The 18,553-nt window shown below is 37.0% G+C and overlaps 1 protein-coding gene across 2 annotated transcripts; it reads left to right on the top strand.

Annotated features, from left to right (window-relative positions):
• The first annotated feature begins 763 nt into the window (after window positions 1-763).
• LOC577135 lies at window positions 764-17,386 on the top strand. Of its 2 annotated transcripts, XM_011663811.2 has the most exons (12): window positions 764-1,010; window positions 2,428-2,960; window positions 3,193-3,507; window positions 4,255-4,454; window positions 5,695-5,786; window positions 6,960-7,210; window positions 7,958-8,013; window positions 8,788-8,899; window positions 9,421-9,582; window positions 10,865-10,956; window positions 14,965-15,054; window positions 16,760-17,386. In XM_011663811.2, the coding sequence occupies exons 1-12, from the start codon at window positions 847-849 to the stop codon at window positions 16,775-16,777; spliced, it is 2,085 nt and encodes a 694-aa protein (XP_011662113.2). In that variant the 5' UTR covers window positions 764-846; the 3' UTR covers window positions 16,778-17,386. The 2 variants fall into 2 exon arrangements, with proteins under 2 accessions (XP_011662113.2, XP_030841431.1); XM_030985571.1 differs by lacking the exons at window positions 9,421-9,582; window positions 14,965-15,054; window positions 16,760-17,386.
• The last annotated feature ends 1,167 nt before the right edge of the window (window positions 17,387-18,553 follow it).

Below are 18,553 nucleotides of genomic sequence, written 5' to 3'. Positions count from 1 at the left end.
CTTTAAATGTTGTAAATAAAAAATCACTATCCTAGCTAAAATATACGGTAGATTTTGTAGAATTTTCCTTCCCTTTTCCCCTTTTTTCTTCTTCTTCTGCATGGAAAAGGATATAAAACTAGTTTGCCGGTTAAGGGGGGCCCGGGGGGGGGGGGGGGGAATATTGCACCTAGGCACCAGTGGCAGGTCGGATGTCTAAGTAGGCCTAGAACTTCTATATTACTTTTAATTATGAGATCTATTTTGATTTACTACTAGCTTATATTATTATTAGGCTATTTTAGTCCACTGTTTGTTTCCCCTTAGCGCTTTAATAGCTTTAGTGAATTTAGTCAACATGTGACCCCGGGGGACTCGCGGGTCTAAAACAAATCTTCTTCTTCTTCGCTATAAGTACAGCTCACCGTCGGGTGTATTCTCGTACTGATTGTAGGTGTTGTGCAGGTGTATATGTGGTGTCTCAATAAAAGGTCTACAATATGAGCTATATGTGCAGTTAAAAAGACATCCGTAGCTTAACGGATGGAAACAAATGAATTCAGAATGAATCCCTTTGTTTAGAGCGATTTTAATCAAAGGCCTAAGGTTTGTACAAATAAATAACCTAAGGTTTTTATTTTATTTTTAGAAGAATACAGACCGAAAAGTTTATATTTGATAATGTTGCAATAACTACAATCTATTCATATTAATTATTTGTTTGTTTGAAGAGACCATACATTTCCGTAAATATTGTTTGTTTGGCACCAGTCGAAAACTTCAACTATGTAATACCAGCTACAGCATTTTTATTTTCATGGGCCTTGCTACTTTTGAGTTTGAGGAAGGACGTAAATCTTTTTCAGAATGGAAAGTCATGACTTAACCGGTGTTGGTGAGCATCAGTTTTCTTTAGATTCATTTACCAGTGATGCAGAACATCATGTTGGCAAATTTGGAAGCTCCGGAACGTCTTCTTTGATGGGAAATGTAACAGTTTCTGTCCCTGACGGAGTAATCGACACTACCGGGTAAGTTACGCACGAGCTGAGCCTGAGCGCAGCGACGACCGACCACCTTCTTGTGCATTGCTAGCGCGCTGCCGCGCTGGTGCCCTTCATTGTACAATCACAGCTCAGTGCGACCCAGAAAAAACTAAACCGAGAATTATCGATGTTTTATCATAACTTAATCACAATTATTATCAATAAATGACACATATTTGTAAAGCTTAGATCCTCCTCTTTCATTTGATGCAACTCATATGATGCATAATTCATGCATGAGTGATTAAAAGTAATTTGAAGGAAGGAAACCAAAAAATACCAAAAAGTCATTTGGCAGGCAGTATCTGAATTTCGAAGAAAAATTCACATTTCTAGAAAGTTCAGTTTCTGCCCTTTCATATGACACCTCAATCAGGAAAAATGAGCAAGGAATAACAAAGTTCTGTTTTTTAAAAAGTGATGCTTGCATTTCCATAATTTGATTTTAAAAGTTTGTTTTCACTTGCTGCCTGCCGTAGCAACAAGTAGAATTGACAAAAGACTTAACTCTGTTTCTTTGACAATCAGCCATGCATGAAGTCTTTCGTCTACGTCTGATCGTCAACGAAACAGAGTTAAGTCTTTTGTCAATTCCGTTTGTTGCTACGGCAGGCAGCCAGTGAAAGCGAATTTGTTTAATCAAATTTTCTGTCATATACGAACACGAATGAAGAAAGCATTTTCCATGTTATTTGATCTGATCCAAGCTCTAGAGGGCTGTCAGCTTGAAACTTTGAAAGACACTAATGTCCTTTGGCAAGCATTAGTCTTCATTTGCCACATTTTCCACACTCGACACAGGTGAGGTAAATGGGTACCCGGCAGGAATTAATTCCTTGAAATGCTGGAGCACTGTATAAATGGCAGCTAGGCTAAGGCCGGTGAAATAATAAATGCGCCTCGGAATAGAATTTCTAGATAGGTGGCACTATAGAAATGCCTCTTATTATCATTAATATTTATTATGTAAAGTTATACAAAGACTTTGATAATGTTGGTAATGTACATGGGGAAAAGGTACCCTGGACTTTCCCTAGAATATTTGAATTAAAATTTAACAGTTCAACTAATAGTTATTGAAATATTGTGCTTGCTGTGTATTGCGATGAAGACATTTGTTGAAGAGAAAAGTTTAGCTTTTTATTTTTTAATACAGGATTACCAGTATGTTTTTCATTTGAAATTGCTCCAATAGTTGAAAAGGTGGTATTTCTCTTATTTAGAGTTTGTTAACAAAACAAAATTTCTCTCCCAATAATCTGGTTAGCATTTGAAAACAAACCTATCTATTATATGTGATATTTGTTCGTATTTTTTTTCAATCCAAGGTGCAGAGAGAACAGCTTTTAAAGTATTGATCATAAATACTTTCAAGCTTTTTTGTTCTTCTTTCTAATTCCAGATTGGTAGCTTCGTTTTCAAATGCTCACCACCCAATCGCCACCGACTCCCCTCAAACCATAGTGGCTCAATCTAGCAGTATTGGTCATGTCACCCTGTCGGACATCAGCTCCAACCTCCGACGAATATCCAGTGGCCCAGGGGGACTGCTCACCGGCACGGTCATCAGTCCAGAGTCGTTACGAGCCGTCACCAACATCTTCCAGACCTTGCCAGACACCCTCAGTCAGCAAAGGGTCCTGGCTTCGCTGTCTTCAGGGCAGGCTGTCATCATTGGTGAATCCATGAACAGGGAGATTCAAGAGGATGGGGATGGACTCTCCATTGGTATCAACTTGGTTGCGGGGTCCCTTGGGGCGCTCAGTGAGAAGGAGGTTGGAAGGACTAGTAGTCTGAGTGATCAGTCTCCATTAGGAATGGGAATCCTGCAGGTTCCAGACAATACTCTGTCTGCTATGACAAGCAGGACCAATGTGGTGTTTACAACGAGTACCAACACAACAAGTTTAGTTGGCAATGCAGAACTAGGACCAGGTAATGATAGACCTATTCATATCTCTCTAAAATTATTTGTACAAACATGTACAAGTTATCAGGTTCGCCTAATTTCAGACCCTGTCTTGGCACCCTTGTCTCAGGATTTGTAAGACTATTCACCCTACAGAATGTGTGTAAGATTGTATTTCTGGTCAAGTTTCTCCTTATAAACGTTGCATACCTTGTACTAATTTTGTTGTTGTTGTTGTTGCTGTGCTTGTCTTTGTAGGAGATGATCATGGAGAAGCGATAAGCATCGGCGACACTCTGCAGGCGGATGTTAACGATGCGGTCACATCTTCCTCTCTCCTGGAGCCCGACTCCCAGATGATGGTGGGAGGCGTAGAAGGGGTGGAGGTGGAATCCAACGAAGGGGCGGGGCGGCAGATCCCTGTCACGTGTCAGATCCCAACCCATGAGCTAGCCAGGCTTGTACAGACTGTTGAACAGGCCAGCAGCAATGTGGGGGAGCTGGAAAGCAGCGCTGACTCTGTCAACCTTATTAATGTTGCAGGAGTTCCAAGCGTTGAATTTTCCAGTACTGGTATGTATGTCGGATCCATAATAATAATAATAATAAAAATCTCTTAAAGTCCACTCCAAATTTTATTACGTTAAACCGAAAATGGAACTTCTTTTTGCCCAATTGATCATGAGCCCGGTAGCCACTGAGCAGCACCAGATCGACGTTGCTCTATCCCTTATTGTTCATTTTTCCCAATGTTCCCCTAAGCAATATATAGTTTTATATAGTTTTGGGTCCTTTTTTTCCATATCGTTTAATAGACACCCCGTATTTGGACACCCTGTTTGTTTTTTATCTCTAGTTTGAAAAGCTTGCTTCTAAGTCTCTTTGATTGCCCTTTGCAAACAAGTTAAACATAGATCGGTTCAATAGCTGGTTGTAGGAAAACTAGTTTGACTTCAGGTTTTCTCTACCTAATTGGTGTATTTCTTGGGGGGGGGGGGGGGGTGAAGGCAGAGAGTTATAGTCATCTGAATAATTGTGACAAAGCAATAGGACATTAAATGCTTGCAAACCTCATGACGTTCTGTTATGACCTATACAGTTGTTTACTTTTTGAAATATAATGATGATGAGTGTGAAGAAAGACTTCAAGTGTATAGATTAGACAAAATCTTATTTCGGAAAGTTTATAATTGCCTCATTACGAGAGCCTGCACCTGTGAATATCCAAAAATATGACAAAGTTTCATACATGTTATACATTAATACATGTGTTTTTTTGTCAATATAACGGTTGTGCATCTGATAATATTCATCACGCAGGTCAGCTTGTTATCCGCCAAGGATATGTCGTCTGTACCCAAGATGGGGAAAACCTGGTTGCCATGACGCAAGCTGAGGATGTTGCCCTAGCAACCAGCGATGAACAAGTAGAACCGGTGACTGTTAACATGGCATCAGCAACTTCCTCTGCTGGTTCTCAGTCATTGGCAACAGAGAAATCACCTTTAGTAGCAACCGAGGTATGTTCTTCATTCACTTTGCCAGGATTGTTTTGATTTCTGTCGTCATTTATCTGCTGCATCAAAGAAAGTGTCTTTGACAATATTAAAGTGACTCAGCAACATTGTTGAAGGTTGATGAAACATATGTGTAATTTTTGTATGAAATGTTACTTATTATATTCCTTATAACCCTCTAATATGTAAAAAAATCGTGAAAAAGTTCTCAAACCATAAACATATTCATGGTTTTCTTTGAAGGCATCACTGTGTCACACCCTCGAACAGTAAATACTCCTAACCATTTTTGAATTTTCCCAACGGTTTTTCCATGAAAATAAAGCATATGATAGGCCTTTAAAAAGTTGTCAACACTTAAATGTCTGGAAAGGAATATAGAGCCAATTCATTGCTTTGTGACGATTTACATTCACTTAAAATGTAATTAAATTGTAATGATATAGTTGGGAGAATTTCAGAATCGATCAGATCAGTTTTTACCAATGTTGTTCATTAATAATGGTCTGTTTTCACTCAAACTTTCAGATTATCTTTAATTGTACATCTAGCAATGAAGTCACTACCTTAGCACCATTTTCTCTCATCCAAATTATGTTACCAAGTCGCTTTAAGCAGCATTGTTATTAGTAAAGTACCCCATTAAACATCATCTGCACTGAGCAGTACACCGTTATCCCCCTTCCGCATATGTAATGTGACTGGACTATGAGTGTAGGAGTGGGAATATTTGACACCTTATTCAGGTCTTGAGGCATTTCATAGAGGTGCCCAACTTGCAGGCTGCAATACCCCTCTTTAAGTAAAGATTTAAGGTCACTTCATACCTGCTCAATATATGTTATGTAATTCTTGTAGCATGTATGCCTTTCTGATAATATGCTAGAGTTGCTTACCATTAAAACTAAAATCATTCAACACATGAATGTTTACTCTTTTGTACACAATTTTTGAGATTTCTTGAAATCATAGATACCGGTATCTGTGAATATTTTGTGATGCATACAAAATTGAAAATTTTAGCTTCTACAAACATATCTGAAATGTGTAGGGCACGATTCAGCCTACAACAGTGATTATTTTGTGGTATGCAATATAACTTTTCAAACATTGAAAACAATTTTAATGGGAATTAATCTCATTGAAGTTTTGTTAATTCTAGTTTTGTTTTTAAATAATCCTTTTCATGTCTCAATATATCTCATGACTCATAATGATATCCTTTGTGTCTGATCTGTAACAGAAGAAGAAAGGCAAAGGAGGCTGGCCTAAGGGGAAGAAGAGGAAGAAAGATATTCTTGAGATGGCTAAAGCTCCCAGGCCACCGTCTTCTGCGTAAGTAGAATTCAATTCCATAGAGTGAAAGAGATGATTAGTTAAAGGTACTATGTCCCATTTGCAAGTCAAAAAAATTAAAATGTTAAATTCAACCGGCATTTGAAAGATAATACTAATTTAAAACCTCCCTCAAAACGAAAGGGCTTGAAATGTCTTTAAGTGGAAAAATAACGACCATTAGTTGTCGAATCGACTTTAGTGATTGCAATCACTAAAGTAATAGTCTGATTTTCAGACCCTTGTACCGAATGGTCGTACGTTTTGTGCTGAATGGGTTAGTGATGTAGACAAATGCTCATGTACCCTTTACAGCTCATCTTATGTATGTTATTACCTAAGAAAAAATAAGAAGTCAGTCAGTCACTCAATAGTGTCTGACAGTGGAGTCTAGAAAATTAAACAGGTTTCCTTGCATAATTTGAATATTAGGACACTGCTAACGTTTAAATTTCACAGACGTGACATGTTCATAATCCCTGCAAAGTTCTACAGAATTTGATGTTGGCTGCAAATGGGACATAGTACCTTTAACTGGTAACTTTGTAGCACCTAACGGTATGTAAAGGCTTGTTCTGATATGGCACAGTTTTTTATTTGTAAATGAATGGCAAGTGCACGCAACAAAGTATTGGCGTGTATTCACTGAGCTCTGTGTTATAAGATACAGAAATGTGTAGTGTGTAACAATTTACGTCATACAAAAACGCAGCAGTTTTGCATTTTCATATCTGAATGAGCCGTAAGGGAAAAGCCTGGAATGGAAGCTATACTTGCACAACCAAGGCTCTATTAGTAGAAGTTCATATGAATAATTGCAAAAAAAGCTATGAGAAAGAGTTTTGGGCAGGTATTATGAGAGTAAAGGTTATTAGAGAGGACAAAAAGTAAGAGCTAGATTGATGAATGGACGGATAGATGGATAGATAGATAAATAAATAGATACATATAGGCAGAAGAGGACATTTTATTTTTTAATAAAGAGAGAGAGAGGAGGGGAAAGATGGAGGGAAAGAGGAGAGAGAAAAGAGAAAGACAGAAAGAGACAGAGGCAAAGGGGAAATGGAAAAAAGGGAAGGGAAAGAGGAATACAAGATGCAATTAACTCAAATATAATGTTGACTATCTAACGAGCAAAAATATCAACCTCTTACACACTCTGCCAAACTGCAGGTATGCCATGTTTCTTGCGGAGCAGCGAGAAGGGTACCGTGAGAGTCATCCTGAGGTGGTTGGCCGCAAGGTGTCGTCTCTCCTGGGTAAGATGTGGACCGGTCTTCCACCAGACGTCAAGAAGAGATACCTGGACATGGAGAAGAAGGATAAGGAGAGGTACATCAAGGAGATCAAAGAATACCAAGAGTCTTCCAGCTGTCAGGCCTTCCTCAAGAAGCAGACGGAAAATGCTGTCAGGAATTTTTGTGGTAATTCTTTAGTTTGTACTCTTGTAGTTGTGATTATTGTTTTCAATCCAATGTTTTGGTTTCCCATTTTCATTTTATTATGTCATAACCATTGTCAGTGTTAAAGGGAATGAAAAGTTTTAGGAGATTTTGAAAATTGGATGGATAGTAATTCTATAAAATGTTGATATATTTTGATGCCCCTGTAGATGTATTATAGGCACTAGAAAATTTAGCCCCTAAAACCCTTCTGCTTTTGATAAATTTGAATAATAAAAATTTACCAGCGCTCCCGGTAAATTTTGAATCTTTCAAGCTGCGACCGTGAAAATCTCAGAATATGCAGTTCTGATATATAATTTCCAAACGGGAATAGCAAATCGGTCGATTGTAGTATCAGTCTTGAGAAGGAGCTTTACAACATAAAGAGTTTATTATTTACAATTTCATAACTTTAGGCTCGATTTCAACCACGACAACGATCACTGAATATTGTAGGATTACATATGCTTCTAATATGTTCGTTCAAACCAAATTTATAACCCAATACCAAAACTTTGTATTACCTTTAACTTAATCTCCACCCGTAAACATTGTTGTTAACACCCTCATCAGCCTTATTACCATCATCATCATCAGTAGCAGCAGCAGGTTAGAGACAGCATAGAGGTATAAGGTGCTGTTTAAATTTAAACTATTATTGCATTATTGTCAATGGGTTGATATTAATATATTCACTAAGTACTTTGTCTTTGTCTTTATGCGCAGGAAGTGAAGAAGCCATGAGTGAGCAGATAGTAAACATGAGCAAGAATGATATTCTGGTAAGTATCAAATCACTTTAAAGCCCCACTGCACTACTAATGGCTACTTGCGCCCTCTATATAACAAACAATGCATAATTGGTGACCATTGGTCCCCATGATCCTCTTTTTCTTATGTTAATTGAGAGCTGATTGGATGAAATAACCACCTGTCAGTGACCTTGCATGGAGGTCTAATCCTCCCTGGCCAAACTAGTGCAGACAGGCTTTAACACACTTTTTCAGTAAACTATTCTTTACCAACATATTATACGGTAATTCCAAGCTATTTTGTGAGTAGAAAATATTCAATGATATAATTTGTATTGATGACTATAAGTAAGGGTTCAACATGTCAAACAACTCAGCCTTTTTGAGAGGTCCAAATAGCTAGGGAAGGAGGGAGAGGGGGGGTTGGCATGATGACATTTTATACAGATCTCGGCCGACATCTGTAGAGCTACTAATTGCTACTAAACTTTGCTCACACCTTTGAAAATATGTTAAACAATTCCGCTTGACAATCACTACTTTTTGTTGATTACTGTGATATATGCAAATTGTGGTGAAACCGTACATGTTTTTTTCAATTCTCATGTTTTCATTTTTTAATAATTTTTGTGTGCATTCTTTCTTTACTTCTCTTAAATATTGAATGCTAATCCGGAACAATCCAGACTGTTATATGCGGAAAAAATGCTTATTTTACTAAAATTGGATTGTATTGAATGTTATAATAAATTAAAGTGATTAAAATTACCTTTCCTTCTTTCATTCTGTTTTTCTGTTGTTTAGGGTTGCAACTATCTACAATGCAAAGTGTGTGACATGTATTTTCACAGCACTCATAACATGTCACAACATGTATTGGGCAAACAACATATGACTGCTCTGGCTGCAAAAATATGTAAGTATATTCTTCTCACTTCAAAAGTGATCTAATGCTCTGGTACTGACAATTCAGAGATATTCAAAGTCATCCTTAATCATTATGCATTAAAGCTTTCTGAAGTGTTTGGAGCCAAAACATTTGATGGCAAAAATTCACTTCAATTGTATAATGAAGTGAAAGAGGTTGTAATTCAAAGACCGTCAATACTACTGGGCCAGAAGGGATTAGACCACACAGTGAGGTCACTGACAGGTGGCTATCTCATTAACTCAGCTCTCAACTAACATAAGAAAAAGAGGATCATGGGGGACCAACAGGCACCGATTGGGGAAGTTTTCTATATAGAGGGAGCCAATAGCTACAAGTAGGATAGTGGGGCTTTTTAACACTGACTTCTGCAAGGACTTTTAGAATAAATGTGTTTGAAGACGAATATTGATATAAGATTACAAATTAAGGTTTTCTGCCTACAACACAGCATGTGTTTTGGAAAGAACATAATATTGAAGACAGCAATATTGACCATCTCCTCGCAGGTGAAATGGACCAAGAGACTCTAGGCTTGAAAGAACTGGAAGAGGGCGTGACTCAACCTGACATAGCATCCACATCAGATGATTGTAGATCATGCGAATGCTTTAGAGAAGGCATGCCACACACGGAGGGATTCAGGTCGACGTTCATGGACCTGCATTTTGGTAGGTTTCATGTTTTTATATTTAAAGCGGGACTGAACTACTTATGCCCTCTATATAGCAAACAATGCCTAATCAGTGCCTGTTGGTCCCCCATAAGCCCCTTTTCTTATGTTTAATGAGAGCTGATTTGATGAGATAACCACCTGTCAGTGACCTTGCAGGGAGGTCTAATCCCCCTGGCCAAACTAGTGCAGACAGGCTTTGAACTTTACAGATAGTAATGATAATACTATATGTTTGTTATAAAGTGATTTATGAAGTATGAAATATGGAACCAAAGTCCTTGCAGTATGCCAAAATATGCCACACACTGAGGTATGCAGGGCTCTGTTTCATAAAACTTGTTGTCTTTAAAGGCAAAGTCCACTCCAAAAATAATTTGCTTTCAATAGATGCAGAAAAACAAGAGAAACAGAGCAACAAAAAATTGAGTAAAATCGGATAAATAATGAGGAAATTATGATTTTTTTTAAAAAGTATGAAAACTATGGAACTTAGAAAATCACTACACAAATTGCCAATTCGGTTATCAGTTTGTGACGTCATTGCCTCACTATATTCACTATATTATTAATTGCTTTATATATTTTTATCCCATTAATTTCCCTTTTTATCCCCCAAAACTTGATTTATATTGTCAATATAAAGAAAACAATTAGTGGATAGTGAGGCAATGATGTCACAGACTTATGAGTGAGTTGCCAATTTGTCATGTGATTTTCAAAGTTTTCCATGTGATTAAAAAATCATAACTTTCTTATTAGTTATCCGATTTTGCTCAAACTGTTTTTGATTGTTTGTCTGATTATTCTGCTTCTTTTGAAAGTAAGTTATTTTTGGAGTAGACTTGCCCTTTAACAAATGCTTAATTTATACGACAAATCTGCTCTCAGCCTATCAAATGCCACTATTTCAGTAGTTTATAACAGTAATTGTATTTTCCACAAAATTAACTTTAATATGTTACATTGTGAAAACTTCAGCATTTTTCAAGCCCCAAGTTTGCCACATGCCAAAAAGATGATGCAACATAACAAAGCTGTTTTGTGGGAGAAATGGAGCCCCCCTCCCCCCCCCCTCACCAACTGCAAGACTGATATGAGTCTTGCAGGTCTCACTTTATAACTACTTCACAAACAATAGGTTAGACAAACCTTCACTAATCAGTGATAAAAGTAAGGTTCAGCATTTCTGTGATAGTTATAAAAAGTCTTCTTTCATCATGTGGTTCGGATAATTAGATATGGATTTAGAGATTTCTCCCATGATTGTGTTTTTGCAGAGAGAGAATTGGAGCTGAGGGAGCTGAGACGTCACCATGCAATCAGTATTCATGAACAGATGACATTGCGGAGGAAGTGCAAAATCTTACAGGTGGGTGGGTGATATTACCCTCTATCCGTCTCTTTCTGACTTTCTCAATCTGTCCTATTTTTCTATATTTGAATAAGTTAATTCCAAAAGGAGCTAAATAAATTTGTGTAACTTCAGAGAAAAAAGAATTTGTTAACCAGATTTTGTACAGGCATCTAAGCAAAAGTGATATTAGAAGGTGCATTGTTCCATAATTGCCCCCAGAATTTAGGTAAATACATTTGTTGAAAGACGAGTACTTAAGTGAACAATGTTCTGATATCAATCTCAACTTTCATCAAAAGGTGATTAAGCTCCTTTTGGAATTAAACTATTCATTTACTCTCTTTCTCTGCATGTGTCACTCTGTCTCTTATTGATTTATTTTGTAATTTCTCAGTCTGTCTGTGTACATGAATGTCTCTCTTTCTCTGTCCCTCTATGTCTACTTCTGTCTGTGTCTTTCTTTCCCCTCTTTTTTTTTTCAAAGGCACTGTCACCACTCCCTCCCCCCCCCTCTCTCTCTCTCTCTCTCTCTCTTCCTCTCCCCCTCTCTCTCTTCCTCTCCTCTCTCTCTCTCTCTCTCTCTCTCTCTTCCTCTCCCCCTCTCTCTCTTCCTCTCCCCTCTCTCTCTTCCTCTCCCCTCTCTCTCTCTCTCTCTCTCTCTCTCTATAACATTTTCTCATTATGTAGCCTAATTGCTTTCTAGACAAATGAACCCATTTGAAAACAAAACTGGATAATGTTTTTTAATGAAATGTAATTTGTCCCAAATCAGTGTAGAAATTTTTTTTTTTTAATCCAGGGGAGCTTTAAAAAAATATTTCTTATAATTACATGGAGATTTCAGAGGTCTTTGTTTAGCTACCAGAGCTAAAGCACTAAACTATCCTGTTTTTGTGTATCACTTTGTAGAATACCGTAATTAACGGTGTATTAACCGCACCTTTTTGCCGCCGAAAAAGATTCAAAGTCGGGGGTGCGGTTTATACACAGTACACCAAAAAAAAAAAAAAAAAAAATTAAAGTTTCGATTAATGCCCCCTCCACCTGGCGCTATGCCTGGCAATGTCTCCCAGCTCAGTAATCGGTGTGTTGACTGACCACTCGGAAATTAGAACAACACTCAAATTTGTCTGTCATCTTGGTTTGAAAGTAATCTTTCTGATAGATTTCAATATGTAGTTTATAATAATAATTCCTCCAATTTTTCTTCTATTACACGGCGTACCACAAGGTTCTATTTTTTTTTTTTTTTTTTATGGCGAAAAAGAGGGGTGGGCTAATACACGAGGGCTGTTTATACAATGTTAATTACGGTAGTTGCATGGCAGTAAATAGTATCTGTTGTAATGACACAGTCATGGCTTCTTATGGGGAATTTCACACTCTGTGGCTATGCATCCAATGGTGGGCGTTATCAATCACAGAGAATGGACTTCATTTTTATAACCAACAGGCCTTTATATACAATACGCACACTGTACACCCTCTGAAAGAAACTGAACATAGAGAACATGTGGAAGTCCATTTCTTGCCTCATATTTTTGAGGGAATAAAACATGGAGATGATAATTTTTTTATCACAGGTTCTAGAATCTAAGCAATCCTATTGGTCAATTGACATCATGTGGGCATGCATTTATTTTTCCCACCATGCAAAACATCTCCCATAAAAAGTTGATAACACATACTTGATACCTGCCGATATCGCTTACGCGTAAATCAATCTTTTATTTTTGTAGAGTAGCCTAATTATCTAGATCTAACGTTAGAATATTCTAGGCCTAGATCTAGTTAGATCTAACTTAGATCTAGATCTAATATCTATCTATACTGTAGATCTAGACTATATTGTAAGAATGTATTGCCGACCCGTCTTATAAAACAAATAATGCACTGTTTGGCTCGTGTGATGGGGCAGTTCCAGTGCACTCAGGTTCGTCAGTGCGATATCGATAATGTACTTGCCCTACGGGCGCGTGCATTATCACCTATGTGCACTAGCCCTGCCCTAACACTCTCGCAACAGTGCATTATTTGTATAATATCATAAACACACTCCAAATAGGTCGTCTTAGGAGAAAAGATTAATAATTCAGTTCATAGAGGAAGTGAAATAGATGACAGATGGGGAAGGGTTGGCTAACTACTATAAAATATTATACAAGTGGGAAATGTAGGGAAAATTTATTTAAAACTTGACAAAAGAAATTGAATGTTAGAGAAAAAGAAAGAGAGAGAGAGAGAGATAGATAGAAAAGAGGGAAAGACAGAGATGAAAGATATTAGATGAAAAAAAATATGTTAGAAGGCAAAATAATATTGAAAAGAGAGAGAAAGAGAGAAAAAATAGAGAGTGTGGGAGGGAGAGAGAGAGAGAGAGAGAGAGAGTACATGTACATGTATCAATGGGAGGGTTGTTAGAGATAAAGAGAGATAAAAAGCAGCAGTTAAAGAGCAATTCTTTATGAATGAATAAATCAACCAATGAGCCATGAATCCGATGAAGATAGCATTTTCCCACCCATCCTGTATACTTTGATGAAGCAATATTTCTCTCGTGGCAATTATTGCTTATTTAGATTGACACACTGACCCCATGAATCACTGTATTTTGAAAGGGGGAAGTAGCAATCCTAGACTACATATTTCTCTTTTTTGTAATCAACTTTCAAACTTATGTTTCTGTGATTTTGTGAGTCTTGTGCCGCGGTGATTGATTACAAGGCTCAACACTAACACAGGAGTCAGGTATACATATAAATCGACCCCCCCCCCCCCCCACCCCCATTTTAATCTTGATCCTTCAAATGGTGAATATTGCGAAGGGGGCCTTGTATAGAATGACTCCCAATACAGTGGATCCCTCCAATTCCACAGGTTTATTTTCTTTTAAATTAAAAAAACCCCATCATACTGGATATTTAATTTTATGTATACTTTCTATTTCACAACTTTAATTGAATGTTGAATTGTATATCTGATTTCTTGTCAAAATTACTGAAACTGAAAATGAAACTGAAACACTCAGGAAAAAGTTGTACTGGGTCCTGATTTCTGTTACAAGCTTCCCAATGCCTGAAACTTAAAAGGCCATACATTTGTTTGACTGTCATCAGTCATCAGTCATCAGATGGCGAAAAATAAGAGGCGTGAAATACATGTCATAAAGAAATATAAAAATGAACAATAATTAGTCAGCAGGAAGCAATTACCGGAGAATGATATTGTTAATCACAAGTCTATTTATTCTATTCTACACTTAACACCCCCACCCTCCTCTGCGCATCATGTATTATTACGTAGGTGTTTACATTTTGTTTTGGTTTTTTCTGCGTTTTTTAATTAAACAAAAAAAAGATGTTTATATTCTCTATTGTGACAGGACAATATTGCCTCTTGGAGATTTTTTACATCATAACTTCATATCATTTTGTCTCTAATTTTTTGTCTTCTCCTACCCAAGAACCCTGTATGAATAGTTAACGATTATGATGATTATAATACATGAAAATGCTTTTTAAACAAGTATATCATTTTGCCCAACTAAGACCTACTGAACAAAAAAATATTTTATGGTGATTTATCACCTTGATCACCGGGTTTAAAGGGATCAGGTAACTTTGTCTCAGATTCTGAAACAAAATCCTGGATTTAGCTCATGCTGCAATGATAGTTACAAGCCTTTATGTCAGTCAGGAATCCCATGACTTTCACAAGTCGATCGCCTGTCTGATTGTCAAGATATTTATGATTGGAAATCGAAATTCATTTTTTGTTTGCCAAACGGTTTTTATAACACTACAGTCTATTGGGGAAAATGAGCATTGTAAAACCGGTCACTCAAATTTTTTTACTTTTTTGAGACACTTCATGATCATTTTGAAGCGCCTTTTTTTAGGGCTTCAATATTTCATCATATGACAGACACTGATAACACATAGGGCCATGCATCTCAGATTTAACATTGTTAAATGATCCTTTAATCATTATTTCTCTTTTCTTGCTGTTATTAATCTTCCACAGGAAACAATGCAAAAGGCAGAGAATGACCATAGAAATCTGAAGGCTATTGGTTCAAATATCCAGTCCAAGCTTGATGGCCTTTACAGAATGGTATGTAAGAGTGTACTACCACATAGACTACTGAAGCTGTGACATCATACATGTACAAATCTATTTTTGGAATTTCTCAATTGTTTCTTCATTTTCTGAAAGAGCATCAAAAATAATGTCAAAATATCAAAAACCAATTGAATATGTTAAGTATTGGCTGGGATATGACCATCTGAATAAATAGATTTCCTATAGGAACTCAGTGTTTATTTTGCTCTGGTTCATAACATTACGAGCAAGAGCAATATAACACTGAATTCCTATAGAAAATTCAGATGCAGTACTGTTCAGATGGTCATATCCCGGCCAATACTTAAAATATTCAATTGGTTTTCGACATTTGGACATTATTTGTTACGCTCTTTCGGAAAATAAAGAAAAAATTGAGAAATTCCAAAAATAGATTTTTGATGACGTCACACTTCACCACTCTATAACTGAAGCTAGCGATCTGACATTTGCTCCAGCGACAGTTGCTCCGGTCCCCTTCTTATGAAGAGTTGATATTAATCACAACATATTTTTCGATTGATATCAATCGCAACTATGTACATAAGAGATAGGGTAGTGCAAATTTGTTATTGATAAGAGGACTCGTGATTGATGTGGATCAATCACAACTATTTATAAGACGGGGCCCTACTGGTCTTTGTGTCAAAATTATAAGATCAGCATTAGGATTGCAATTTGGTTTTAGGTTAGGTTTAGGGATAGGGTGAGGGTAAGGTCTAGGTTGTGGTTCATGATTAGAGTTCGGAAATAACCGCAGAATGATTGTCGCAGGAGCAAGTGTCGTACAACCTACATACCAACATACATGTAGGTATAACATGATTATACTTATTGTTAAAGGAAGACAAATTTCTCTTTTTAGACATTCATTAAAGAAGATATGTTTAATTAATGGTGAAGAAAAAAGAGGGACAGATATGTGACCATGATCTACTCAACCAAGTTACCTTTTCTTATCTACAGAGGATTTTTAGAAGCCGTCCTAATCAAACAGTAGAACATGATGATTGATCACATGATCAAGTATCATAACATTCTCTGCATAATGTGACTCTTTCCTATTACTCATATGGCATTTTTTATGAAGAAGACGAAAAGTGGAAAAAAGAATAAAATTTTAAAAAGCTAGTCTTAATATTGCAAGATTTTTTAGAAGCCATTTCATGATCATTATCAACAGTCATTTGTTATTCCGCTTTCTTCATTACTTGATTAATATTTTAACTACACCCAAGCCACCTATTATCCTTGAGATCTGATTATTAATTTTACATTACCGGTATGTCAATTTTGTGTAATTATCATTTGGGTTAGTTGATTGAATGGTCTAGTAATCATTTCAACTATTACCTATTAGGTCTGATACCCTGTTGGAGAGTACCCTTTCACCATATTAGAAGCAATTTTTAAAAATAGGCTCAATAGAAAGACAGTCTAAATGAGCATTTGACTTATTAGAAATTAGACCGAATAAATTGGTAGTGACAGATGGGGAATGGATAAAGTGACAAATAAGACAAAATTCCATCAGATGGATGGTAGGCAGGCTATGTGTAGAAAAAAGGGATTAGATGAGATGGCTGTTCTTTTCCAACTCTCCTTTTAAATCAATGAAATATATTCTTGGACTATTTCAACCATGTCAATGTCAATTTGTTTATACCTTTCCCTCCTGTTCTTTTAACTTCTGCAGATTTTATTCTTAACGTAACATTACGATGAGGTCTGGAACAAGTTGCTCTGTCAAGTCTTGAAGATCCTGCAGCTCCTACTGTAGACACACAACCGCACTACACACTGACAAAAGAGCTGGGGTGAAAAGGTCACTGGACTGGCCTAAGAACCAAGAGTATCAGACGGCCCTACCTGGTCAAAGACTGAAGAAGTTCTGGTACTTCAATGAGGCCCAAGTCCTGACTAGTTCATTCTTTTGAGGTCAGGCCCGTGATGAAGGAAGTTCATGCACATCATCAGGGCCTCCAACATAAATGGTTCAGGCATTCCAACATTCCCTGAAACCTTAGAAGGTCAGGCACCCTAGTCTGGCCCAAGACTGAAGCAGTTTTAGCACTTCTTCCTGGCCTTAAAACCAGGAAATTCAGGCCCTTTGGCTTGAGCCAAGGTCTGAGGAGTCTGACTACCCCAGTATCAGCTGATACCTATTAGCTAGATTCATCATGAGGGTTATGGCACCATTTACATTGTCCCAGATGGCATCATTTAAGGGACTTGGTAACATTGTTCAGATGAGAGAAAATGGTGCTAAGGTAGTGACTTCAATGCTTGATGTACAATTAAAGAGAATCTGAAAGTTTGAGTGAAAACAAACCATTATAAAAAATAAAAACTAGGAAAAGCTTATCTGATCAATTCCTTAATTCTCCCAACTTTATTATTACAATTTTTACACTTTAGGTGAATGTAAATCGCCACAAAGCATTGAATTGACTCTACCATTCCAGACATTTAAGTGTTGAAAGATTTAAAAAAGCCTGTCTTATGTCTTATTTTCATAGAAAATGGTTGGGAGATTTTACTGTAGAGGGTGTCGCACAGTGATGCCTTCAAAGAAAACCATAAATATCTTTGTGGTTGAGAATTTTTTTCAGGATTTTGTGCATGTTAGAGGGTTAGTACAGTAGAAGAAATGTAATAAGTGACATTTCATACAAAAATTAAACAATTTTTTCAACAATGTTACTGAGTCACTTTAAATTTTGCCATTCCATAATGTCACTGAATAACTGCATTTATACAATTTGAAAGATCTATGATAATTTCATTGAACATGTACATTCCAATGTACAACCCAATAGTGATGTTTCATTTTCACAATCCTTAGTTTTTGGAAGTTGAAGATTCATCTTATATCACTGTGGACCCAATTTTTTGTGATTATGTCTAAAATTTTCGGATAGAAATGGGTCAGTGGCAACAAATTCACCAAATATTGAATTGAGGGCAACAAATAAGTACATGGATTCCATTTCCCCCAAAACAATTAATTTCTAGCAGTTCTCATAACTAGGAGCATTTTGAAATATGGCAAGAGCGCAACCAAAGTATGAATATAAACCGCATATAAGAGGCCTTGACATCAGCTCACTGTGGGTGTGTTTGTTGCACCTTACCTTAAACATGTTCCATCTGTCATTGTTGGGAATGGGTTGCATGTCAGTTCATTGTAATGATAGTGCAATTTCTACTTTGCTAGTTCCTTTAGAGTTTTAACATAATGTTTTGAATAGTGCAATATCTTAGTCTTACTAAGACCATCTCAGTTGTATGGTCTTTGTGGGGCATCTGAATCATGTTCAACCCAAGCCAGTCTATGAATTAGTAGAGGTGTTGTCACCCGTCTGCAGACCACAAGGTATGGGGTTCGAGTCCTGCTGCGGCACTACTGTCCTTTGGCAAGACATTGATCTACATTTGCCACTCTCTACCCAGGTGTTAAATGGGTACCCGGTAGGATGCGAAAGTTCAT

Source organism: Strongylocentrotus purpuratus, unplaced genomic scaffold, assembly GCF_000002235.5.
Source record: "Strongylocentrotus purpuratus isolate Spur 01 unplaced genomic scaffold, Spur_5.0 spur5_scaffold_15, whole genome shotgun sequence".
Taxonomy (NCBI): Eukaryota; Metazoa; Echinodermata; class Echinoidea; order Camarodonta; family Strongylocentrotidae; genus Strongylocentrotus; species Strongylocentrotus purpuratus.
The sequence above is the reverse complement of the archived record's forward strand: the minus strand, read 5'-3'. Positions and strand labels throughout refer to the sequence as shown.